General features: G+C 44.5%; 1 protein-coding gene and 1 long non-coding RNA gene across 12 annotated transcripts in view; one reads left to right on the top strand and one right to left on the bottom strand.

Moving 5' to 3' along the window:
- Nucleotides 1-27,422, bottom strand: part of stxbp5l (syntaxin binding protein 5L) — a 127,903-nt gene that overhangs the window by 48,218 nt on the left and 52,263 nt on the right. For all 9 annotated transcript variants that reach the window (XM_082509145.1, XM_082509146.1, XM_082509147.1 and 6 more), the window contains exons 3-6: nt 26,451-26,532; nt 17,034-17,134; nt 10,113-10,247; nt 2,371-2,434 (exon numbers count right to left, since the gene is read on the bottom strand). In XM_082509145.1, coding sequence (XP_082365271.1) covers nt 2,371-2,434; nt 10,113-10,247; nt 17,034-17,134; nt 26,451-26,532 — 382 coding nt within the window. The remainder of the gene's footprint in view (nt 1-2,370; nt 2,435-10,112; nt 10,248-17,033; nt 17,135-26,450; nt 26,533-27,422) is intronic.
- LOC309691523 overlaps nt 1-27,422 on the top strand; it is a 40,977-nt gene that overhangs the window by 6,875 nt on the left and 6,680 nt on the right. For 2 of the 3 annotated variants that reach the window (XR_014272037.1, XR_014272038.1), the window contains exon 3: nt 1,995-2,112. This is a non-coding gene — a long non-coding RNA (uncharacterized lncRNA). Of the gene's footprint in view, nt 1-1,994; nt 2,113-16,574; nt 17,005-27,422 lie in introns of those variants that run through there. The other variant, XR_014272039.1, reaches the window with a different exon arrangement.

The following is a 27,422-nucleotide window of genomic DNA, read 5'->3' as shown; positions in this document are numbered from 1 at the left end:
CCTTCATGTACAAGGACAATTCGTTGCAGTCCTTACCATATCAGCTCTGATTTGTATAGAATACACTGGCACCATATAAACAGGCTCCATAAACAAACAGCCCTGCATGCACCGGAGGAGAAAAAGCAACACTGCCACATACTACAACCCAGTTACACACAAATTCACAAACAGACGATAAAAGGGGAAGCAAAGCCGACCCAATCTGATCAGAGATCAGAGGAGAGCTGCTGCAGAAGCACAGCTTTAAAGACAGAGAGGAGGAAACAGCTCTCCTGCTGAGTGCAAAGACTGTGTGACACTGCACATCTGAAGAAGGGAAGCAGAGTGCAGGTGAGGGGGAAGCAAACCCGGTAAATTCTGCAGCTCTGAATACATTTTCAAGAGTGAGGACGCATGAAGGATCAACACTGTAGGATCTGCAGGCAGGTCTGCTGTGATGTGAATGAGACATATCAGTGACATCTCATTAACATAATAAATATCTATTAAGCATGAAGGCGGTGTTCATGCGGCTCTGTTGTGGGCAGTTTAAAGAGCACGTCGACAAACTGCAGTGAAATTACAGCCGTTTACTCCAGCAGAGATTTAATCAAAGGCAACAAAGCAAAACCTGAGAATAATCTTTTATGGGCTTTGGTGAAGAAAATTTAACTGCTTTTTAAACAATTTTTCTTTTCATTCATTTTTTGGGTTTTTATTTGATGTTTTTTGCAGCACGTTGAAAGAAACGGCTTAAACAAAACAAAATCTGTTCAAAACAGACCAAATAAAGAGCAGACGTTACATATACTACATATTTATAAGCTGAATAAGGGATGTTGCCACTGGAAACATTCATCATTAATTCAGTTTCTGCTTTGGTGGAACCAGCTCCCAGTCTGGATCCAGGAGACAGACACTATCTCTACTTTTAAGATTCAAACTTTCCTTTTTGCTAAAGCATATAGTTAGAGCTGGACCAGGTGACCTGAATCCTCCCTTAGCTACGCTGCAACAGGTGTAGGCTGCTGGGGGATTCCCATGATGCACTGGGAGTTTCTACTCCACTCACTATGTGTTAACAGACCTCTCTGCACTGAATCATATCTGTTATTAACCTCTGTCTCTCTTCCACAGCATGTCTTTATCCTGTCTTCCTTCTCTCACACCAACCAATCACAGCAGATGGCCCCGCCCCTCCCTGAGCCTGGTTCTGCCGGAGGTTTCTTCCTGTTAAAAGGGAGTTTTTCCTTCCCACTGTCGCCAAAGTGCTTGCTCATAGGGGGTCATATGATTGTTGTGTTTTGTCTGTATGTAGATGTCTGTGATTTGGTGTTATATAAATAACATTGTTCCAAACCTGTGTTAGTGATCAGTAATATAATAATAATGCTCTGTATTTCCTGCTGTATGTTAAACTTGTTGAACTGGATTTTTAAAGACTTCCAGTTGCGCAAAGTGATGCTGAGACTGATGTCATCTGAGGTCGTTTCACGATCATTTTTCTACAGAATGACATTTATCATCTCAAAGCTTTTATCCAGTTTGAAAGACTGACTGAGCGGAACAGGAAAGCGAGTCCTCCGGCTTCATGGTAGATGAGCCTGCATGAGCACTGACAGCAGAGAAGCTGGTGCATCAGTTGGCGACTAGCAAACTCACACTAACCTTTCAGTGACAATCACCATTACCAAGCACACGGAGGCTAGCTTAACTAACCTCAGCTATAGGACAGCAGCATTAGCGTGAGCTGAGAGAACTTGTCCCCTTTGCTTACGAAGGGTTAACTTTGTGCTGTTCAAGGAGAGGAGACGTCTCTAAACACACGGCCTTTGTTCTTGCTTGCAGTGAGCGACTGCAGTAGGTGACGGCAGCTGAAAATTCATGTCTCATTCTTTTGTCTTTAAAGCTTTTCAAGTCTGGTTTCATCCGAGGGCTACAGAATTCCACTGGCAAAAATCAATATGCCTCTCAATGACCTCTCTTTCTCTTTCTGCAACTTTTCCATCCAGCTTCTTTCTTCTTTGTTCGCGAGTAAAAAAAAGAAGCAAAACAAAGACGAGGGCACCAAGAGGAGCGACGCTGCACACAGGACGGCTCTTTTTCAGCGAGCACACAAAGACAGCCAAGGTGAGAGAGTGAAAGGTGAGCAATTAGAACAAAATAATGGCTGACAGGAAGAAAGGGTCAGGATCGAGGATGAAGATGGGGGGAGTGATGGGGGGAGTGATGGGGGGGCGGGGATGACAGAAACACGGCAGAGGAAAAAGCTCAGATTTTACTGGAGGCACAAAGCGTGAAAAGGGAGGCAGCTTCAGTGCAGCAGACTGCTTCAGCACTGGTGCTCGAGGAGAATCATGAAGGTGATGCTTTGATGCGCCTACACACCTTTCCTTCATCCTTTGGGCTGTCACTCAAATGAACGACTGGTCCTGGGTGAGTTTTAGTTGATCTGTAATGAGAAGGAAAAATAACAGAGGTGAGGAAGACAAAGTGTAACGCTCTGAAACAATACTGCAACAAACGCTTTACTGCAGCCACGCACACGTACTCAGCATCACAGCCATGCTTTACGCTAACACGCCGCTTAGCTGTGTGACATCCGTCGGCACTGTGTGGAAGAGAAAGAACCCACTTGATGTATTCAAACTGCAGTCAGCAGGGAGCAACAACAAAGCCTTACTTGTGGTATTTATTACATTTTTAAGGTGTTTCTGTTATAGCTGTAATTTTCTGGCCCCTAAACAAGCTGCCTGCTGCCAGCCACCATAATAGCACACAACACTGACATTTAGATATCAGGTACATCGTTTCTGTGGCGATGCAAAAATTACAGCCTGCAGTATAAAACACGCCGTAAAGGTGTCAAGCTAAACGCTCACATTAGGCTGTTTTTATGAATAATGTGAGGAAATGTGACATATGCATCATTTCAGTGTTTAAATAAAGTAAGGCACTTAAAGTATACAGTCCTGTGCAAAAGTCTTGAGCCACCCTCCTTTATTTATATTTTGGGAGATATGTGACTGAAACGTGCAAACATACATGGAAACACAGCATGTACGGCAAAAACAGAGTCTGTGCTGAAGAAGCACAGTCTGAGCTCTCTGAGCAGCTCTGTGAGGATCTTCAGGAACTGTTCTCCAGGCTTCCTGAAGGACAGTCAAAGCTCTTCCTCAGATGTTTCTGCCTTTGCTTGTGTTCTCTGTCAGGATGATCCCACACTGCTTCAGTGGAGCTGAGCTCTGAGGAGGCGCATCCATCACTGATGTGTGCTTTGTGTTTGGCATCACTATGATGCTGAAAAATGAAGCTGCTGCCAGTCAGATGTTTCCAGATGTTCCTGCGTGGTGGATCAGACTCTGTAATTCATCAGTTTAAGATCTCCAACAGCACTGACTGACCTGAAACCATGACACAGCCTCCACCGTGCTTCACAGATGGCTGCAGACGCTCACTGCTGGACCTCCTCCTGACCTCCTCGTACACACTGACCATGATGTGGATCCATCTCTCCATCACACCTGTTCCTCTGACCTTCAGTCCAGTTCTGGTGTCATTTTCAGCCTCAGCCTGTCCTCCTGTTTCCCTTCAGCCGTCCTTCACTGAATCTTCTCTGATGAGGCTTCAGTGAAGTGTGATCAGCTGAAGCTCCCGTGTCAGCTCCTGTGCTTCCTATTAACATGACTTTCAGATACCTTACGCTGTAGCATTAGCTACATGAACGAGAGGACTGAGTATGAGTGAAAACAGAAAGACCTGAACTTCTGCTCAACAGCACCTTAACAAGAAAGTCTGTCTCCTTGGACAGAAAAATATCTGGAGAAGTCGTGAGAGTTTTCCACAGGATGGTGTGATATAGTATATTATTGTTGAATGATTCATTCTTGCATGATGAGAGTTTGATGAGAGCTCCTTTAATTTAAAGTAAGTTGTTTGTGCCCTTGGAGCAGGCAGCTACAGCAGATCAGTGCTTGGTGATTCCTCGCAGCACAAACCTGCAGCACTAAAATAAAATGCATCGCTATTTTCCAAGAAATCCACAAGAGCTGCATGATCACCGGCAGATTCAGTTTAGCTGCCACAGTCAGGACACTGTAGCATTGTGCCTATAATCTGGCGAGCTGAGGCAAAGTGTGACTGACGTGTTCAGATGGGCCCGTTTAGTTATGCCTGCTGCTGGAGAGCGATAAAAACATGAAACCAGAACACGCTCTCAATGCATCGCTGTTGCGTTAACAAACCAGGATATCAACCAACCATCTGCGACGCACAACACCTGCCCGGACACGTAAGTGCAGCACACAGGGTGAAAGCCAGGAGCTCGAATATATCGAATATACCCGGTGATGTAACCCGCCTGCTAACGTGGGACCCTGAACCCTCTGCACAGAGAAACAAACCTGTGCTTTTAGAACCAATCAGGACCGATCAACGATAAAACACGTCGGCGACAGAAAGTTCACAGCAGATATTGAATTTCTGATAAAGCAGAGATGAGTCAGGAAGCTTGTGATTGTGTGTGGAAGATCATTTCCTGTGGAAGCCTTTCACACCGTGGGGACACGTGTGAATCGGAGCCGAGTTACTGACTGATAACATTTCTCCGTCAAGGCCAGACTCTGAAAAGCAGCCCGAGTGAATCTGTGTTTGCCGATGCTTGGGATGAATATTTTCTGACAAGCTGTGAGGCCAAACAGCTGAACTGTGTGACTTCTCAAAGTTAGAGACGGAAAGTAACTGCAGCGAGCAAGAAGACGCTTCACGCTGACGCATCAGCGAGCGTTTGTCTCTGCAGGCTGCTCACAGCTGGAATTATAGCCAGCGTGTCCACAAATGCTCATGAAATCATTTAATCAATGAATGTTTGAATCCCACCGCGCTGTCTGATATTCTAAGAGAAACAGAAGATCTGCTCATGTTTGACGTGTTTCTTTGATCCAGGTCATGAAGGTCATCTTGCAGTTGTTGCTCTCAGAGACTGTACGATGTTAGGATCCTTTTATTTCATGAAGAAATAACAGCGCTGCCAAGCAATCAAAGATAATCACATAAAGCTTCCTCTTAAATCCAATCTGATCTGAACAGACACACGAGCAGCTCATGGAGATTTTAACAATTAAAAGCGTCCTTACATTACAGCGCTTTGTTCTGCAGCCAGGCCACAGTAAGCTGGTCTTTTTATTATTCCCTGCACCGTTAATGTGCTTTTTAACTATGTCTTTCTATTATTCATGCTGATTTTCTGCTTGGGCAAACCTCTGTGGTCATTATTCTCCAGATCTTTGAAGATAAGTTGGTGGTTTGTTGTGTGGTTTTAGGGCAGCGTTTCTAATTGCGTCTCTGCTCTTAGGTGAAATGCTGTTTGCAAATAAACAGATGAACACTTAAAGCCCCGTTAAAGGCAGGATGGTCCCAGTGCTCGTTAAGCAGTGATTTTACCAAATCTGGCGCCAAAAACAAATCGGCACTGCTTGTTGTTGATCTAAAATCAGACTGTTGTCCTGCCCGGTGAGCACGATTCACCAATAACTGCATATTCTGCATGAACTAAGAAAAAACACATTTAGACTGGGAGGAAGAAAATGATATTACTGAAATATTTCGTAAGCATCAGAGAAGCACGAGCACCTTTTGGGATCACAAACACAAAGACACCTTAAGCTCCAGGGGCGCCATGACAACCAATCACGGCTAGAAAAGGATAGATAATCGATATGACAGACGAGAGGGGGCGAGGCAGGAAACGGCACGTCAGCTGCAGACACCGCTCTCGCCGTGTGTCGCATGCATTCACGTAATATGGCATGTGCTGAGGCTGTGTGAAACACGTGAAACATGGCAACACAAACAGCAAAATGTGTTTGAGCTTGTTTTTCACTGCCTCTGGTTTTATGGTGTTTGACATTCTTAGAGACCATTCATGTCCATGCTGGGATCTCTGGAGAGGAAACAGGAAGTCCAGCATCTGTCTGCTGTGAATGTCAGCAGAGTCGCCAGACTGACAGAGGAAGTGATGAAACAAAAGCTTTGACATAATTACTCGGTGACTGTAAGGCGTCCAGGCCCCACCCCTCCCTCACCATGCCTGAAGTACGGCTCTCGTGACAACGTTTCCAAAGTCTTTCTGTAACTACGCAGACGTTAACATGCCAGCTGAGGCTTTAACCTTATTCGATGTTAGAATTAGAAATGATAATATTTAAATCATCGGCTCAGTCTCAGAGTTACTGTGAAGGGCGGCATCACCCCCCAGTGATGCAATCACACATCCCACGGGCGAACAGTGGGACATCAGATTATGGCGGCGACCGCCAAGCACCGCTGTTATCACGCTCAGCGAGTTCAACAAGGCAAACCAATGGAACCGATCCAGACACTCATTTTGTCCTTTGGTGTCTGCATTAAAATTACTATTACAGATTTGATGTGTAATAGATTACTCTGGACAGGTGTAATCCTGTGGTGTAAACTACAGAGCAAAGACAGACTTTATTTGAGCAGAAGCTCATTCAGCTCGTTTTATTGGAGGATCTGAAAGGATGATAAATCCAAACAACAGTAAACATGAATGTATTTGGTCTGAGAAGAAAACGGTTTAAATAATCTCACGTGTTTGACTTTGTAGGGGGGGGTTTACAGTAAATTTCTTCAAGCGCTGAACGTTTCTTGACCTTCAGGCAGGTGTCTGTAGTTTTTATGACTTTATCCCTGCAGCGATTTAGACTCAGAGCTCTCTGAGTGGGCTTTCACCCATCCACTCTGAAACGTGGCTGGGTGGGCTATGAACCAGCACGCTCTGCTAAATGTCCACGTGGAAGGTTTGGAGAAACACTGTTTGTTGACAGGCCACCTGCTGCTTGTGCTGCATGCATGTAGTGGGGAGCAGCTCAGAGTGCTGATGCACGTACGAAGTGCAGGATTTCCATGAGAAAGACAAACGCTGTTTAAAGTGGCCGTTCTTTACCAGCTGCACCAACGTAAGGCTCAGAACAGAAAAACCGTTCTGTGAGGTCGGAGGGCGTAAACATGTCAGCGCGGCCTTTTTACACACAGTATTTAATAAAGACGATGATCTTTTCATAACCCTCCCGCTGACGTATAGATTTCTCTAGCACGGAAGCATTTTTGCTCATTATTCATGCTGTGAAGAGGCCGTGAAACCGGTGTTTATTACAGCTGACACGAAGCCAGGCGCAAACATACTTCTGCTCATCGGAGGGCTCTGTGAGGAGTGAGCACTGGGCTGCTGTGTTTCTCCTCGCATCTCATTTCTATCTCTCATTTCAGAGCGAATCTCCTGAAGATGAAATTGTGCATTAAATATGTTGCAAACCCGTCTGAATATCAATGACAGCCCGGCCCTCCTGTTTGGCTGCACTGGTCCCATTTGAATTGGTTTTTTTGCACACTGAACCAACCAAACGACTCGTGCAGTCATACGTCGACGCGATCCACACCCTCCTGTTTGCACGGTTAGGAGACTTCGCCCTCGCTCGCTAAATGTTGCACAAAGTCTCCTCTCATCCTTATTCATGCTTCGTGGAAATCCTCCCCAGATAAATAACACGAGTCCCCAGTCACCCCGGCTGTTGATGAGAAGAGATTCATTCTCGACTCGTTCATGAACCCTACTTCAGGAAGATAAAGAGTGCTGACGGTTAGGAAATACAGAATATATTACAGCGTCGTGTATAATACATGCCCGTTGTTGAGACTGTGGTACACTCTGCAGCTCAAGTCATAAAGGAAAGTTACCTATTCTTAAATGAGCCATTATCTACAGGCCATCTCTCCCTGATATTTAATTATAGAGGATCCAGCAGACATTTAGCTGCGTCAGCACGTTGAGGCACTTTTCTATAGAAGCATTAGAGATGTCACCGAGATCTACGATTCAATACCAGAACACTGAAAACGAGGCTGTTTCTATACTGCAGGTACTGTAGGCAGGTGTATGCACCAGGCTGCAACTGTTCCAGGAAGACGAGGAAGAAGAAAAACAAGACAAAGACGGAAACCACTGCACGTCCTACACTGGCCTCATAGCTCCGTCCTCACTAAAGGAAAATCCACAGAAGTCGACCGACGAAGGAGAAACGACCAACTCAATGAGCTTCTCATCAAGTATTATCTTCTTATGTTATCCTGAAGTACACATGAGCTAATCTGAGAACGCTGGCTTGGCTGTAAGTGTGAAGTAGCGAGCGAATGCTTGTCCGGCCCTTTTCACTGCTGTGATTGGCTCCAGCTCAGCCGTGACTCTTAACTGGATAAGCAGAACAACAAACGGTCGGATTCGGCAACGTGACCCGCCTTAGTTGTTGGTGGCTCGCATGTTTTTGGCTGTTTAATTAACCAGATATGAACTTTTCCCGTGAACATGTACGATGTCAGAAAGCACTGAGGCGTAGCACAAAGTGCTCGTGTGAATGGGTGGAGGAAGCACGTTGAATACGGTGCTTTTAGAGCAGAAACACATCACATAAGAACTAGTTCATTTACCAGTCACACCCACTGCATTTAACATTCATCTTTCTTTGTTGTGGGAAACAAAACGCCCGTTCACATGACATGCTCACTCACACTGACAGCTCGCAGGCTGCAGGTGGCTGCAGTCCTCATTAACTGCAGCTAATTACACGACGTGTTTCATGTGCATCACAGTCGTAGCGCATTCACATCGGTGTGTTTATCCATCATTATGTCACCTGGAAATCCTGAAGCACGAGCAGGTGAAGGTGGCTGCATGCTGCACGCTGTCTGTGCTGACGGTTAATCCACACAGAGTCATTCCAAACAAAACCAACCAATCCTGAGCCGCCTACGTCAGTAACGAGGTACACGTATCAAGGTGAAGGAGTAACGTAGCCTCAGCATGCTTTTCTAACCCTGATAAACTGGTAATATTTTAAGTCTTCAGTTAAACAAATATGACCGAGCCTGTGTTACTCTGACTGGACACACGGACGAGAAACAGCTGCTCTGAGCATGTTATCATGCAGCAGGTGTGACCACAGTCATGTGATCAAATCAGACCGTTGTCACGCTGCGGTCCACAGACTACTGCAAAATTAAAAACTCATCACAGAAGGACACGATCTACACGAGGTGTTCATGCATGCGGTCGCTTTCCTCCTGCGCTGAGACCAATTACAACAATATTTAAAAGGTGAATGTGATAAAGGACGTGTTGCGTGTGCACGCAGGGCAGCCTTACAGCCAGAGCAGGTCTTCATCGACAGCCAACGACCTTCCACATGAAACACTTTTCTTCTTCTATTTCACTGTAACAGTTCAAACTTCTCAGGTTCTTAAACGGATGCTGAGCTTGTCCTTGTTGACTTTGTCCTGAAGAATCAACAAACCAAACTTCCTGCTAAAATCCCAACCGCTGCCTCTGTGTGATGATTGGCAGACAGCACCTCCCACGCACGCACATCGTGTCGAGACTGCTCGCCGTAGTTTCAACTGTCACAAGGCAACAAGATGGCTCGGTATAAGAGCGACTTGTGACTGACACTGCAGCAGGGGACTTGTCAGGGTAACAGCAGAAGAGCAGCGCGTAGGTGGGTGACGCCGCGGAAAACAAACGGCCGTACAATGCAGCCGAGCAGCGTGTGCGTGCCTGATGGCGCCGAGCTGTCAGTCGGGGGCATGTGTCAGTTTCACAATAACCAAACACAAGAGCGTGCACATCGTGTTTCACTGAAGGAATCTAACGGTAACGTCTAACTCTTGACCCTTTGAAAGCCTGCTAGCAGTCAGCCTTGAAGCGCTTTTTCTTTCACGCCTGCTTGTAGAGCAAAATAACCGTGTTTGCAGGAAGTCTCTTCCTATACCGCCTCCCTCGGAAAAACAAACAAAATATTCCAATGGTGATCAAACTACGACTTTACAGATGTCAGAACCGCTCACAAAAGGCAGATGGAGGTCCTCAAATGCTGTCATTGGGGAGCGTTAAGGAAAGTCCAAAGGAGGAAAAGCTCAAGTCTGGTAGCTGCCGTGACAGTGCGACTCTTACATGCATGGATCTAAGCATGCACGTTCAGAATAAACTCATCGTTTATCGTAAACCCACACCATCCTCACGATTTAGCACCGCTTCTGTTTCAGCCTCAGATACTCACAGTTCGATGGCCTTGTTCCACATGATGACGTATCCGGACAAAACGAAGGACTCGATGTTGACGATGTGTGTGTTCCCGCGCTCCGTCCCCACATACAGCCATTTACTCTGAAAGGGCAGGTGGCAAAATGTGATCCTGCAGAGAGAAGAAGGAAAACCGGCTGAGCGTCAGCCAAACAACGCTTTGTGCGTCTCTGGGTCAAACACATAACCACGCACGTCTCTGAGTGTTAGGACACTAATATACGCCTGGTGCTGCTTATGCTGATGTGCTTATATGTGTCCAACGTGTTGTCCATGTGAAACCTGCTCAAGACATCATTTTAAAGATATAAAGATAAGAAATGTCTTAAAAAGCAACGTAAGAGCAGGCGAGCCTGTGACGTGAGGTAATTACACTGAAGTCTTCTCTCTGGTGTTTTGTTGCCTGAGTGTAACTGATGCAGGAGTGTGTGTGTGCTGTATGTGACACCGTGTCACTGTCACAGTCATTTTCTCCGTGATAAGCTCCCTTCTTCAGACGAGTCAGAGCCTGACTCATGCACGGACGTCACGGCCTGACTCATCCTTTGTCGAGGCTTAATTTAGAACTGTGTTGTTGCAGGATAGCACCTTTCACGCAGGTATGATTGCCCACATTCCTGCTTTTCTCATGTGAGAGGAACTTTTTCCCTCAGTCTGCAAGTCCGGCAGAAACACTCTACTTATGGTACTTCACAGAAACTCCCAGCAGTAAAAGCTTGATCTTTTTATGTCTTCTGTAACATTTCACACTGTTGATATTCGCTTCAAGCTTAGCCTGGTCCATTCCAGAAACACCCACCATCATTCTGCACAAAACTTTACATTTGATGTATGAATTACTGAAAACTGTCCCGTCTGCTAAGACAGACAGCGTGGAGAGAAGGGGATGCGGACCTAAACGCAGACAAACGGAGGCGGATGTTAACAAAAAGCGAGCCTTTATTTAGGGCTGCAGCAAACATTACAAAACAAAAGGCAGGAAGGGAACTACCAAAAGCTAAAGATGAAACCTGGAAACACGGCGGGAAGAACGGCAGAGGAAATGCAGACGATCCAGAAACAAACAGAGGAACAAACACACAGAGAGACAGCTGGGAGCGACCGCACAACGAGACCGGAGGAACGAAACCGACGAGACTCACGTAGCGCACGAGACTGTCAAAGTAAAACAGGAAACACGAGGAGGAGGAGCACACAGACCGGAAACGCACATCTATGACACACAACACTGTGTCGCCTACAATCAGCAAACCTGTGTGAACGTGCGTCTCCTGGAAACAGCCGATAACAAATATTTCATCTTTTTTTAACTGTTCAGAATTTAATGTTTGGAAAAAACATTTTTTATTATTACTTTGATGTTTCAGGTGTTTTTCACGACCACATAAACACTTACACTCCTGCTGAATAACACATGATGTTATTGCACAAGAAAATAACTGTGTGACGCGAGGCTGCTTCTTCACCGTCTGGTTTTGTGAGCAGAGAACAAAGACCAGAGCAGTAAGTCACTCTCATGCTGATCACTGTGGAGCGGATCAGCCCAACAGCCACCCAGCAAGGCAGAATTATTAGACAGAAGACAAATGAGAGGGCAGGCGATTCAATAAGGATTTAAGGGGCTCGAGGAGATGATGATATTCAAACTGGCCTGGGGAAAGGTGGGGTGTGCAGCAGAGGATTACACAGGCGTCTATTCCCACAACAAGCATTTAGGCTTCAGACGTCCAATTTGTACATTTCCTTGTTTAAAGAAGCATTTTATTCATCGTTATTACTTCGAATGGATACACAAACATCCATCCAAGAGCACAAATTCTGAAAAATGTTGACATTAAATGTTTAAATTGCTGTATTTTAAGAACCAGACCTGGAGTTTCACAGCGAGTCGTGATAGCGTCCCTGTGGACGCAGAGGAAGAAACTCCTTCTTTAGAAAAGCCTTTCAGCACTGAGTGCTTCAGTTTGAGATAATCGCTCGCATAAAAGACAAAGTGTGGAAGAAATGAGACGACCACAGGAAGTGGGAGGAGGCCCGTAGTGATGAATACAGATATATAAGGAAAATCAAAGCTTTTGTTTTAGCGGCACCATGCAGCATCATAATTATCGATCTGAATAAAGAAGAAAAGCATGACTTCAGCTGCTGGCAGAGCAGCAGCTCAAATAAATACTTCTAACGAAGGAAACGGATGCAGAGATTAATCAAATTGGTGACTTCATCTCAGGAACCAGTAACCTCGCCATCTGCTGTGCATGACCAGTGACCAGGACGTCAGGAATCCCACATCGACTTCCTATATCAGCAATAGGGCTGCCACGATTAGTCGACTAGTCACGATTACGTCGACTATCAAAATCGTCGACGACTAATTTAATAGTCGACGCGTCGTTTGAAGCTTTGTAAGATCCTGAAAGACGCAGGAATAAGTAGCAGGATTTAAGAGTGTAATAACGGACTGAAACAGAAGATGGCAGCACTGCATGTACAAGGATGCCGGCTGCCGTTAAACCCCGAAGAAGAAGAAACTGTGTCCCAGAATTCATAGCGCGGCCCAGCGCAGTTTCCAACAATGGCGGCAGCTGCTTAGTTTTAATATTACTCTTATTATTCTTTCTGGGTCACAAAATAAACGTTTAACATATTTTCAGGCTGGAATGTAGCTGTGTAAACCTCAAATATCTGCTCAGTTTATCAAGACACCGCATATTTTCAAAAGCGCTCCGACGTTTTCGGAGACGTCTGTTACCCACTAGCTCGATAGCTAGCCGGGGGCTAGGCTAACTAGAGCCGTGAGAACACCGGACTCCCGGCAAATCGTTTTCAAACCCACCGCCGTCTTTCGCTACTCAGGTTAAACCTGATATATGAGTCACTTAGATAACTTAAAATGTTATTGTTTGGCTTTTTTCAGTATTTTATTTGTTCCTGAGTAAATCAGTTTGTCTGAGATTAAAGTTATAGTTTTTACACAGCTGAATAAACGTCAAGCAGACAGCTGATTATCAGAAGTGTGAGATGCTCCAGAATTTACTCCGGTGTCCTGTTATATTTTAGATAGCAAGGAGTTTATTAAATTTTAATGAAATTTGCAGATTGTTTCGGTGAAGTTTAATAAACTATCATCTTGTCTTTATTTTTAGTTAGCACAGACCTTAAACACTTAAAGCTGTAAGCTAATGATAGTTATAGAAGAGCAGATGCTGCTGGTGCAATAAGCTGTAGTTTTACGTCCAATGGATGATGATCTGATTAGTCGACTAATCGCAAAAATAATCGGTGACCAGTCGACTATCAAAATAATCGTTTGTGGCGGCCCTAATCAGCTCGTATTATTATTTTACTAAGACGGCCGACAGTCATCACAGAGCGGGTTTCTCTGCTGAGTCATGCGTTATGTGATGAGGTATTAGGACACTGACTGTCAGAGGTGCAGCCTGGAGACACAGAGCTAAATGGAAAGGCAGCGCCTGTGATGGATGATGCACGATGCCCTTTTCTCCTTTTGTCTTACAGCGTGACTCGCTGCTCTTCCGCTGAGCGGTTCTGCCTCCTACCTTATCGCACCGACAGGCAGGTGGGACGCTGCTGAAAGAGGGTTTCAACACCTTTGAATCAAAGCATTACTCCTAACATTTAGCTCAGAGCCTGTGTGGGCAGACTGGCTGTATCGCGCACAGCTGCGAGGCTGTAAGACTCGTAGACTCTTATGCGATGACGCCAGCTGCAAAAATAGCTCAATCAGAGACTCCAAATGCGAGGATGGAATGATGTAAACATGATAAAATGATTAGAGTGGGTTAGATTACAGAAGCAGTGGCTTACAGTCAGCATCAGTGTAACCACAGCATCACTTTCTACATATTCAGCAGGCAGCAGCATCTCTCAGGCTGCAGGTAACATCCAGCCCCACCAACATCCATGAGCCTGATCTCATAAATAAACATAATAATGTTGAAGAACGCTTGTATATGTTCGGCCACAGCTACAAACAGGACGTGCAGAGTGAGTGTGCTGTGTTAACAGTGCAACATCACTCTGTAATAACACACGAGCACCTCCTCCCATGTCTGAGGCATCTAAGTGAAATCTGCTCACCTCCAGGCTCCTGCTTAAATAATCAGTTGTTAATATCTTTGCATTAAAACAAATACTTGTGTTGAGGCTCTGTTACAGGCACAAAGTCCTCTCCTGTCCTGTGTAACACACTGTTCACACTGCAGCGCTTCCTGGCTGTGTTATGATGTGCTGGCGACTCTGGCTCACAGCTCGTTGTTCTCCTGCTTCTTACGGGAAGTTTCAGCAGAGAGAAAACGGCCTCCATGACTCAGATGAAGCAAACAGAGTGAGTCTTACCTTCACTCGCCTGTATTAAGAGTGTAACCTGCCAGCAGCTGGATGAGAATGATGATTACATACAGTTACAGCAAGCACAGAGTTATGTTCACTAAATGTCCTCGCACAGAGAACAGGGAGGCTCGATGTTCAAAGCTATGAAAAGGAAACTTTTTCCTGCTGTAAATATTTAAGGACCTCATCTGTGGCATCGCACTCTCAACAGGCTCTGACCGTTTATCAATGTTTCTCCACTTGTTTAACGACTCAGACACCGTCAGAAACCACAGAGTTAGCTGAAGGTTACTGTGTGTATTTAAGCTGACGGAGCCAACGATCCTGACAGGACCGCAATATTATGTGTCTGGAATAAAGCATGCAGCAGCGGAGGTCCACCTACAGCGAGGACCAGAGATGGGCAGTAACGCTGTAATCCGATTACTTTTTTCAAGTAACGAGTAAAGTAAGGGATTACTATTGCAAAAACGGTAATTAGATTACCGTTACTTTCCCGTAGGAACGCTGCGTTACTGCGTTACTAAAACCGTGATTTTTTTTGCGAGAATGTCTCATGACAGTGACGTAAGCGAGTGCGACGTTGGTGACAACAGCTGTGTGCAGATCAACAATGGATCATATATCGAGTGCAGAGAGAGTATGAGCGTGCAGCGTTTAAAGCGTGGAAGTACTGACCTTACTTTGAGTTTGATTCCATAAAAAGTGACACAAACATTAGTGTCCGCTGTGCGTGGGAAGAAAACTTCTTTTTACAGCGAAAAACCCCTAAACTTCCAACAAGCACCGAGTAGCTACGACGTAATGGGAAACTCACAGAGAAACTCACGGATTCTTCCACTGACCGCGGCACACCTGCACCAGGGTAACCAGGGTGTAAATCGTGTTTTTAAAAAGTAACTAAGTAACTAAGTAATTACTTTTGAAAATAAGTAATCAGTAAAGTAACGGGATTACTTCTTTGGGGAAGTAATCAGTAATCAGTTACCGATTACTTTTTTCAAGTAACTTGACCAACACTGGCGTGGACACTGCAAACTTGAACACAGCAGCTGAGGTGCAGCAAACGTTCATACTGATTCCTGCTCCCTTACAGCAGCAGCCTGCTCTTTCCCCCTGCAGACAGAAATGGCAGCCTGCAGGTATCAGAATAATCGAACGGTGCTACACTGAAGCGCCTGTGTCTGAACGTGCTCGGCTAAGCCGCTCACAGCATTTTGCCCATTTGGGTCACTCAGAGGCAGCGTTTGCATCAACTGAGTGACCCTTTGAGGTTTTCCTGAGGAGGAAACTGGGGGAAAAGTTTTTAAAACCAAGCATCAGCATCCAGAGGCCATTGTTTGGCATTAATGTTTAATGGCAGAGAGCAGAAAATGTGCTGCTGATGGGAAAAAGCAAAGAGCCAATAGACAGAAGGGGCTGAAAAATGGAAAAACAAGCGAGCCGAGGATGGGAATCTCTTTCTCCATTCAGAAACCAACGAGCTGAGCCAGAAGTCAAGACACACAGAACACACTCAGCCTGCTTCAATGAACATAGGACTTGATCACATTTGTACCAGCTGGAGGAAACGTAGTCTGTACCAAGTAACGCCTGCTGGCTTTGACCTTCCTGCAGATAATCAGCCAGTATTGTCCAGTGTTGCAGGAGCTGCAGCTGGCGTCTCAGCCCTCTCTTTTCTGAGACTGGCACGAGGTGTGAAATATGGAAGCTGTACAGACACTGACACGCAATCAAGACATCGAGCAGGTACTGTTACACCCACATCACCCCCACCCCACCAGAACGATGACTTCTGAAACAGAAGAGGAGCAAAGACACCAGATTCAGCTCTCTGACTGCTGTTCGACCCAGGCCGTCATCAGCAATGTGTTTTTAAAGTGTTGCACAGGTGCAGAAGCCTGTTTGCTATAACCGTGTAAACACTGCTTCATGTGGTTTTCAGGGTTTAGGTGATCAAATGTGAAACGAGTCGGCTGTGGCAGGGGCGTGGTGTCGCGGGGGTCATCGGCTGAGGTGGAGCAGAGCTTTTAGCCAGCATCAGAGTTCTGTCCTACATCTGAACAACACTCTGCTTCTCCATCTTTAGGACGCAGCCAGCATGACCCCAGAGCGTGCAACAGATCCGCTTTTCTGCAGGAGACATCGTGTCAGGTCACGTTTGGTGTAACGGACACATTTTCAGTTCAGTTGTGAAGAAAGCCAAAGTGGTAAGGCTGTTCCTCTAAGCACCCACACTCTGCTGTTTGGCTTTGGATACTGATGCCACAGCTGAGGCTGCTAACCAGCACATGCTTGCTGGGATGGGATGTAGCTACAGACCATCGGAGCCGCTCTGGGTGAGAAGGTGTCCACCTCTATGCCTCTGCTGTTTTTAGACGTAATGATACAACACAGAGTTAATAAATCATGATCCTCAGAGGAGGATCAGTGAGTTTGAAGTGTACACACAAACACTCAGCTCGAGCTGATTCGCTTACCAAAGGATGACATCATGAGGCCTATGTCCATCTTTTTATACAGATTTTATGTGCGAGTGTGTGCATACCTCTCTCTGTTAAACTTGAGTGAATGCAGGATGGCCGGCCGCCTCTGGCGCAGATTCCACAAGTGCAACGTGTCGTCTGCACAGGCTGAGACCAGCGCCCCCTGGAGGACAGAAAAGACACAGCCTGTAATCCTTCTGCACAGCAAGAACTGCTCATACACAGACTCTGCAGGGCAGTCATAATAAAGCCACTGCATGAACATGAGCCCATCTCCAAACATCTGCTTACTGTCCTCACACCTTCACATCTGGGCTCTGCATGAACCCAATCAGATATTTGTTTGTCCAACTTTCCACTGAAACACAGTCGCAGCATCACAGACAGAAGCAGGCAGTGGTGACCATAAGGTGGAGCATCGCCTTCATAGCACACATGATTTGATTTTCTCTATTTTTCAAAAATGACTCATAAATGTGATTTTCTCCACCAATTACAGCGAGACAATGAAAGCATTAAGAAAACTGTGAAAGCGTATCTGTGAGGATTAAAGGCCTTGACTTTTACAGGTTACAGCTACTACTGAGCCTGTACATGGAGAGAAATAATGAAAATAATCTTCTATGTTATTTCACGTCTCCCCGCCCCGCATGGAGAGACGGTATAAATATATTAGCCTCTTTTCTTTTTACATAATCTCACCGAGAGCTTTTCTTTGGATTGAAGTCGTTCGTGTCTTGCACATCATATAATTCCATCCCACTGGGATTAACACGGCCTCACACTGACTTGCTAATTGCCCATTAAATTGCACTTAGTTTTGCTCTGAAACAGCTTCCACAAGTGAAGATAATGTTTCCAATGTTTGCAACCTGACTACTTCTGCAATCACTGTTCTGGAATAATAATGTCCCTGTTAGAGTGGCACCGTTTCATTAAGTGAAAGTAAAATCAAAAGCATGTGTGTGTGTGTGCGTGCGTGCGTGTGCGTGTGTGCGTGTGTGCGTGCGTGTGCGTGTGTGCGTGCGCGTGCGTGCGTGCGTGCGTGTGTCGGTTCGTGCCATTATTTCTCTTAAATGATTCGAGTAACTGTTCAAAATCACGTCTGTCCTGATTCTTTCAGATCAGGCGGTTCTTTTGCTCTAACGTGAAACAATAATCTATGTGATGCACACGAGCTTCAGTTTCTTGCGTGTTAATGAGACGCTGAGTATTTGCTTATTTGTAGCTGGACTTTTTAAACTTGATTTAAATACTGTATTTTGTCTTTATATGGTAACATTGTTGCGTAAGATTAGTGACATTTAAACCCCAGTAAACCTGTGATTCAGTGCTCTGGCTGATTCTTAACACGGTCTGAAGCTTAAAGATTATTTTAACTATGCTGACTGAGACAGTGATGCCCCCCCCACTAATCACCCATCTCTCCCAGTATGCAGCAGAAAACACTGTAAGTACTGTACTGGTGGTTCAGCACAGCTGTGCTGTTTTTTCTGCACTGCATGTAATTTACTTTGTGTTCAGCTTTAAGCTTCTTTTTGTGATAAAAGCACCTCTAATGTTTTTTGTGCACGTTTTAAAAATGACATATTGCAGTTTGGATGTCTGCTGGTCCTGGGGAGGAAGGTGCAAAATCCTTTGCCATTGAGTGAGATTGTAATAAGTGTTTGCTGAGTTAGCAGTGACCACAGTATGAATTCAGTGGATCAGCTGAGGTAATGGCTCGGTCACACAGTAGTAAAAATAGGACAGCAACCTCCCTGTGACTGGGAACAATGGGAACAATGGGAGGTTTCACTGCATTTTGTTGCAAGTCGTTGTGGATACCAGCTTTTGGCATGACCTGGAGTCAGCCTGTAGCAGTAAGTGCAAACTAAACTGGCTGTATTGTGGTTGTATTGCTTCTGTAACCTTTGAGTGCCTTTGTGTTTTTGTCGTTGCATCACCGGGAATGTCGAATTTGTGTTTCAAATCTACGCGGTTCTGGACGAACGCTGAATGTAAGTAGTTCATGTGAACTTCTGTGATGACAGCAGATCTTCTCTGGTCACAGTGAATCGAAACATCATCATCAACAAACTGCAGACTGACAGCAGACTGACTCGCTGCTGTTCCTTCTCTGTCTCGAGGCACTAAAGTTGTGAGAGGTCACAGATTTCATCCTCAAACATTTCAAAGGCAGCTAGACTGCAAGTCCACCGCACAGAGTTACAGTAACTCTGGTCGTGCTGCAGCCTCCTGACTGTAGTAACAAACCAACAGGGTGCTCAGTTTAACTCGACTCTGTCAGTTGATGCATTTTGATCCTTACATGCTGACAACAGGCACGTGTGATGTGCTTGGGTTTCACTGCAATGCAACATAGCACTGCTAGAGTTGCTCAACATCATGTTTCATGAACACTCCTGAAGAATCACTGCACTTCATAATTGTCAAAGGGCAGCAGGGAAGTTTTTCGAGCAGCCAAGAACGGAGAAGGCAGAGGAGGAGAGAGCAAAACAGAGTGAGGTGGAACAGCCGCTAATGAAGAAATCACTCCAGACGGGGAGAAGAGAGAAGCGAGGCAGACAGGGTGAAAGCCTGTCGTCAATTATCTTGATGTCTTGATGGCAACAAAGGGAAGATAACCAGGCACAAGTACAGTGAACGGCATGGGTGGAAATGAAAGCCGTGCCAAGAGAAATTACACAGAAAGACATCAGAACATCTCTTGGTGCACGTATCTCTACCTGTACTCAAAACCAGGTGAGGATGAGCCCCGTAGTCTAGATAGCAGCTCCTTTCAAAAAGCAAGAACAGAGACAAACAAAGGATCTGCTTAAATCCACCAGAACCTTTCATCTTTTGTCTGTCTGTATTGATCTGGTCAGTAGGAATGACTATTAAGACACTCATCACAGTACACACTAATCGTTCATTAACTAATCAATATCTAAGCCTCATCATGGCCTGACATTAATCAACACTTTTCAGAGGAACTCCCTGAAAAGTGAAAAAACAGAGCTGAACTCAGCAAACTGTGGAGCACGTTAAACCCGACGCCGTTCAGAGCAGCAGTGAGGGGAATAATGTTCGCTCACTTACAAAGAAATGAGCGGTGTCTGATTACAAATGTATTTTAATTTAAAGGAGTGAATATCAACCCCCACGTCACCGAGTAAAAGAAGCATTTCAGCCCAGTCACAATCGAGCTCTTTGGCGTCAGCTCGACCTGCTGTGTTTGGAGGAAGAGGAGCGAATGATGTGACTCGTACAACATCATCGTGGTTGGGGCTGCTTTTCTGAGACGCGTGACACAAAATGTTGGACCTGAGCCTCCCTCAGCCACAGTACTGAAGAGTGGTTATGGACGTGTTACCTGAGTCACTGACCCACTGCTTTGGTTTTACGATGTTCTGAAGCCTTACTTTCTGTATCTTGTATTTCCTAGTTTCTTAGTTAGTATTTGATCCTGTTCATGTCTTCCTCTCCCCCCCTCTCGTCTTTTGGATTAGTGCCGGCTGTGTTTCCCAGATGTTTCCTCTTTGCCCTGCTCCCCTCTTGTATTGAGGGTCTGATTCTTCCTCGTTCCCGGCCGTGTGTTCTGCCTGTTTAGTCTCATGTGTATTCTCAGCTTAGTTAGTTTTGTATTTCTGGCGTTCAGCAGTTTTGGGTCCGTTCCTGCTGCCACACACAGCAAACTTGACAGGATGGGTCTGTTAGTACGACAGTGACCCAAAACTCACCACCAGGGCAACAAAGGAGCGGCTAAAGAAGAAGCACATTGAGGTCATGGCGTGGCACGCCTCAGGCACACAGATAATCTGTGCAGGGAGCTGAAGCTCGGAGAGTTTCTGTACGGAGCAGTGAGCCTGATGACCAAAAACACGTCATCGTATTGTCTTTGGCTTTTTTATAAGATCGAATGATGACAGATACACGTTAACACTGGTTCAAGCAAATCAAGCTACCAAAGTGCGAAGACAACCTTGGAGACCTCTGCTACTGACCCGTTCATAACATGACTGAAGTCTGTGTGCTGTGAAGCAGAGAAGAAGAAATGAGGGGTGACTCCAGAATTCAGCACATTGCTGTACGTTTACACCTAAACACAAAACCACGCGTCGCGTTCGGTCCCTGCTCAGCTCAATAATCGCCTTTTTCTTACATTAGCACTCTGCTCTCTTTGCCCCGACTCCGGCACCAAACCAGCCTCTTTACATGTTTTATTCATTAAACATAATAATGAATTCAGAATAGAGAAACGCACACATTAATTAGCCCATTCATACCCTCCACTGACAGTGCCACCAAATAATAATCTATAAATATTTTTGCTCATCAAATACGAAGCGAGAGGCCCACGAGGATGGTACGAAATTACTAAGTAATAAAAGACATGACGTGTGTGGGGGTTTGTGTGCTAGAGGACAAAGACGCTCTTCGTGCATGCAGCGCTCTCGAGTACCTGAGAAGTGGCCTCGTTTGTGGGTTGGTGCTGCGTGTCTAATGGGGAGAAGTCATTACACCTCACTGAGTGTCAAGATCAGGTCTGAATGCACGAGCCAACCAGGGCAGCCCACGCACCGAGTCCACGAGAGGGTTCTGACATGGAGCACTGCTATTATCCACTCTGTCAAGCGATGGGAGGACCTGCAGTCAGTGAGGGAGCATTAACATAGAGTGCGTGCTACACCATGCAAACATATTTATGAGCAAAAATTCATTTCTGAATCCCGCTGAAGACGAAGAAACCTGGTGGATTTCAGCTGGTTGGGGACAAAAAGTAACTGCACGATTAAAACATATATCTGGATGATTTTAACGTCAGTGAGGAGTCAGCTGATTCACTCTGGTTTTGGTCTTCTGTGTGTGAAGTGCTGCCTATGAGCTTTGCAGCATTTGAGTGATTCTGCCTCTGACAGATGATGGGCTTTAACGTGGATCACGAGCACTGATCTTTCTCCATCCCCGTCTCTTCCCATCGTTCTGCTATAATTTAATCTTGTTTTAGCTGATAAAAAACTGTGTCTGCTGTCTTCTAGGAACATGTGATCCGTCCTTCGATCTTGCTGGTCTGCATCTTAAAGTAACTCATCTGTATTTACAGTCCTGAAAGCGTCCTCTGTGGATTCAGGATGTTGTCAAGAGCACTGATACTTACAAATATTCACGAACACTATATATATATTTAACCCTTGGAGATCCCTAAAAAAGACATCCACCTTGATCCCTAATGGACATAAATGTCCATTCCCCAAAAAGTGCAATAAAAATATTATATATTAATATTTTTTTCCACTTTAAATTGGTCAGTCTTTTAAAACTACTTCTCCCTGAAATATTCATATAAAGTTTTAATTATATTTTCGTTGTTTTAACCCTTTAAATCCCAGTTTTACTTCATGAGCGCCCTGTTTTTTTAGCCCCCAAAAACAAAAAAACTCAATATTTAAAAAAAAAAACATTTGAAGTAATATTTGATTGTTATTATAATTAGGCCTTTGGATGGACTAAAGATTGGCACCAAGAGTCATTTCGATCGCCTTTTATTTTTTTTCCAGGAGCGCATTTCATAAAATGCACACTATCGACCACGCCCAAAAAGTGCAATAAAAATATTAAATATTAATTTTTTTTTTCACTTTAAATTGGTCAGTCTTTTAAAACTACTTCTCCCTGAAATATTCATATAAAGTTTTAATTATATTTTCGTTGTTTTAACCCTTTAAATTACAAAAAAACGAAAAAAAAAACTAAAAAACTAAATATTTTCCCAAAAAAACATTTGAAGTAATATTTGATTGTTATTATAATTAGGCCTTTAGATGGACTAAAGATTGGCACCAAGAGTCATTTCGATCGCCTTTTTTTTTTTTTCCAGAACCAGAAAATGGTCTCCAGGCGGCAAATGCTGCTCGTCGAGGCCGAAATGAGTGCATTCTCCCGGGTTAACTCGCGACGATGATCGGGGCATGTTGCGTCGGACTCCTTTTTCCAGCGCACACTTCCGGTACCACGTGACAACAAATACGTCATTTCCTGTTGACTACAAAAAAAAATGCACCCTCTCATGGTCCTAGGGACCGAAAAATGGTCCGCACGATCAGCGGGCGAATCCGCTGCTGCACGCCGGAAAAGAGGCGTCATTTCCGGCAGGTCTGTCCAAGCAGCCCGCTGTTTTCCAGCAGAGGTCAAATGTGAAGCAAGGGCGCCACCCGGTGGACAAATAAAAAAATTACAAGTCTAAGGCCTGTAGTCCAAAACGAAACCTAAGCTGGAGACCTGACTTTCGATTTGACCGTAAATTTTCTGGCGTGAAAAATAGCGTTTATAATGGGTTTCAATGTGGACATTTTTGTCCAAAGGGACTAATGTGGATGGATTGCTGTAACTTAGCCATTTTAGGCTGATTTAATGAATTGACACCACAATTAAAAAAAATAAGTAAAAAAAACATTCTTTGACAAATTTGGCTTTAATCCACTCAACACAGTGAAGATGGTTTAAAACTAAAAATAAAAAAGACAATAAATGTCCTTAGGGATCTCCAATTAAAAAGCCCCCACTCGCCCCTGCAGGCGGTTTACCCTTCAAGCTCGGGTCCTCTTCCAGAGGCCTGGGAGCTTGATGATCCTGCGCAGTATCTCTGCTGGTCCTAGGACTGCGCTCTGCCGGACAGAGATCTCCGATGTTGTTGGAGACTGGGGAGCATGCTTTTTTTATTTTGTGCCCCATTTTTGTGGAACAACCTCCCTCAAGATATTAGGCAGGCTGCTCTGTGGAGGTTTTAAAGCTAAGTTAAAGACTTACATGTTCACCATATCTTATGCGTTTAAATTGTATTGCTTTTATTTATTTATCTTCAAATAACTGTTCAGCACTTTGTTTGATAGCGCTTTATAAATAAAGTTGTTGTTAATAATGATAATAATGGATCGCATTTATATAGCGCTTTTCTGTTGTTGTTTTTGTTGTTATTGTTGTTGCTGTTCCCAGGACTGCGCTCTTCTGGACAGAGATCTCCGATGTTATTCCCGGGATCTGCTGGAGCCACTCGCTTAGCTCGGGAGTCACCGCACCTAGTGCTCCGATTACCACGGGGACCACCGTCACCTTCACCCTCCACATCTTCTCGAGCCCTTGGTACTCCTCCAGCTTCTCGTGTTCCCTCTTCCTGATGTCGTTGTTATTCAGTATCACTACATCGATCACTACGGCCGTCTTCCTCTGCTTGTCTACCACCACTATGTCGGTTGGTTAGCCGTCACCATTTAGTCCGTCTGTATCTGGAAGTCCCACAGGATCTTAGCTTGGGGGCGTGTCCTATTTTAACCTCTGGACTTCCATTTTTTTGTTACATATAACTAACTATGACTATAGATGGTTTATATAAAGCTGAGGGTCCATGCTTCAGCACTTCAGTCTCCTTTTGGTCCCTCTGTTCTATATTAGTGTTGGGCAGAGACAGAATTACTATTCAAATACTTATCGAACCATTTTTTAAAACACACACACACACTTCATGCTTTTAAAAATCCACTAATATGACAAGATACACTTGAACCCACACACTGCTGTAACGTGCTCTCAGCTACACTCTTACACTATTACAAAAACATTTGGGTGCTTAAACACACACACACACACACACACACACACACACACACACACACAACCTGTCTATAGAAAGTACAGCAATAAACTGCTGTTAAAGTCCTAAAATGCACAGTATGACACAGAACTGTCACGTGTAAGCCCACACCACAGTTTGTCAGGGTGGAAAAGAAGAGGAGAGAATAAAAACCACATCGGTGTAACTAAGCACTGCTCACAATGATCCTTCATTTAAAACAGTGACATGTGCAGTGTTTTGGCTGCTGCCACTCAAAGATCAGTTAACTGAGAGTTAATCATGTTTACTTATAAATGTCACGACCATCAGCCTGCAAATGAATTCAACTAAATCTTCATTTACACAATTGTAAAATGCACACTATGCATAAAGTATAATATGACTGGTTGTTATATGGTATTAAAGCTTCCATTGTAAAAGATCATCATACACTGCAGTGTTGAAGTCTTCTGCTGACACAAAGCTTTCCAGAAGTCCTGCCTGCATCAGATGCTCCGTGAACAGTTGAGCGTGTGTGGCCCTTATAAAGGTCCAGTCAACCAAACACTGTGTGAGAAAACACAGTGTGGTGACGAGAGATGGGCAGTAGCGCGTTACTGTAATCCCATTACTTTTTTCAAGTAACAAGTAAAGTAAGGGATTACTATTGCAAAAACGGTAATTAGATTACCGTTACTTTCCCGTAGGAACGCTGCGTTACTGCGTTACTAAAACCGTGATTTTTTTGCGAGAATGTCTCATGACAGTGACGTAAGCGAGTGCGACGTTCGTGACAACAGCTGTGTGCAGATCAACAGTGGATCATATATCGAGTGCAGAGAGAGTATGAGCGTGCAGCGTTTAAAGCGTGGAAGTACTGACCTTACTTTGAGTTTGATTCCATAAAAAGTGACAAAAACATTAGTGTCCGCTGTGCGTGGGAAGAAAACTTCTTTTTACAGTGGAAAAAAAACCCCTAAACTTCCAACAAGCACCGAGTAGCTATGACGTAATGGGAAACTCACAGAGAAACTCGCGGATTCTTCCACTGACCGCGGCACACCTGCACCAGGGTAACCCTCCGCCTACCCCACTCCTGCTTTACAGGTGAAAATAGAGCAACAGGACCGCTGAGTCTTTGACTTTATTTATTTTCTGCTGTGTTTTACTTGCATCTATTTGAAAGACTGAGTGTAAACACAAAAAATATTTTATTTTATGTGCTGGAATGTGCAGAAAATAGGTTTAAATGTTAAACTAATTTCTTCCAGTCAGAGAATGTTGCAGATAATTTAATATTTGCTTGATGCATAAAGTTAAAAGATTAAAACCAATAAAACGAGTTTTAAAAAGAGACTTTTCCCTTTGATTACATTTTGTATGATGGATTATGCAGAAAAAGTAGAATTGGGCTGAAAGATCTATCACTTTATCACCTACTCAGGGTGTAAATCGTGTTTTTAAAAAGTAACTAAGTAACTAAGTAACTAATTACTTTTGAAAATAAGTAATCAGTAAAGTAACTGTATTACTTTTTGGGGGAAGTAATCAGTAATTAGTTACTGATTACTTTTTTCAAGTAACTTGACCAACACTGGTGGTGACTGATGAGACCGGAGCTTTACACTCTTATTGTGACTTTATTTCATTATCAATGAATCCCATAATAAAGGAAACCCAACCTAGCTACCATGCTAACAATCTCCGGGGTAGTTAAAGGTGATTGTTATCACCACCGTCATCGCTTCATTGTTAGTTCTACTGAAGAACTAAAAACGTTTCGTAATCATCATTAAAGCTACAAAGTTATAACTTGTTATTAGCACAGCTCCGGGTTTCCAAATATTATAAAAAGAACTAAAAAGCCTCAAAGATTGTGGCTTACCTCATTGATGAGAAACTGCAGCTGAAGAACAGCAGCTCCGCTCTCATGCTGACAGTAGCAGTCCACCCCAGGTCGGCCCAGTCTGGTGACACCACAGAGTCAAGGAAGAGCACCGAGTTTCTGTGGGTGTGCAGTGAGTGCAGGCAGACAGGACATCCAATCAGTACATAAGCATGGAGCAGATATGATGATGAGCCAAACCTTCAGGTTTATTTACAGACACAACAACAGCACACGTCCAGGTTTAACTGCTGCGCTGCTGCACAGTCTGAGGTGCAACACAGAATAAAGGGCTTCAGGCTGACAGTAGCCTCTGTTCCTGGTGGTGTGTGTGCAGTGTGAAACTGTTGTTTTGTTGTTTACTTGAAAACGTATCTAAAGGAAACGTGGCTGCACAGCAGCTGAACGACAGAACATCACCACAGCACAGGCAGATGGAGCAACGTCAGATCCAGTTATACGGGACGACTGGATGTGAACGAAGACGTGCACTGTAATCTCTGCTGGCTGCTGACAAACTGTACCTCTCTCACCTTGGAGCACCCAGGTTCATAGGGAAACAACATTCAGAAACAGTGTTTTTATCAGTGTGTGGTGCCGGCGATGCATCATAAAAAGACGCCGTTCAGCGTCTTCATGCTGTCAGAAATAACCCTGTCGAGCCCATTATTATTATTTTTAGCAGTTTTTCTTAGAAAGCACTTCTCCTGTGTGAGCTAGTTAGTTAACAGTTGGTATAACGATCGGGTACAACATTACTGTTTCCTTGCAGCTTGTTTAGGAAACAGGTACGCTCACCAGAGGAAGGTCAAATCCCCGAGAACATCCTTCAAAGCAGGTGGAAACCAGCAGGAGGCAGAAATGACACAACGTGGAAACAGAGCCAGTTGGATGAGAACTACAAGCAGTTATTCAATCACTACAGTTTGTTCAGTTTGTGCGCTGTGTTGCCAGCATGTGTCAGCACACCGC

The sequence above is a fragment of the Aulonocara stuartgranti genome (assembly GCF_965226115.1).
Source record: "Aulonocara stuartgranti genome assembly, chromosome: 16".
Classification (NCBI taxonomy): domain Eukaryota; kingdom Metazoa; phylum Chordata; class Actinopteri; order Cichliformes; family Cichlidae; genus Aulonocara; species Aulonocara stuartgranti.
Note: the sequence above shows the minus strand (reverse complement) of the source record. Positions and strands in the feature narration are given on the sequence as shown.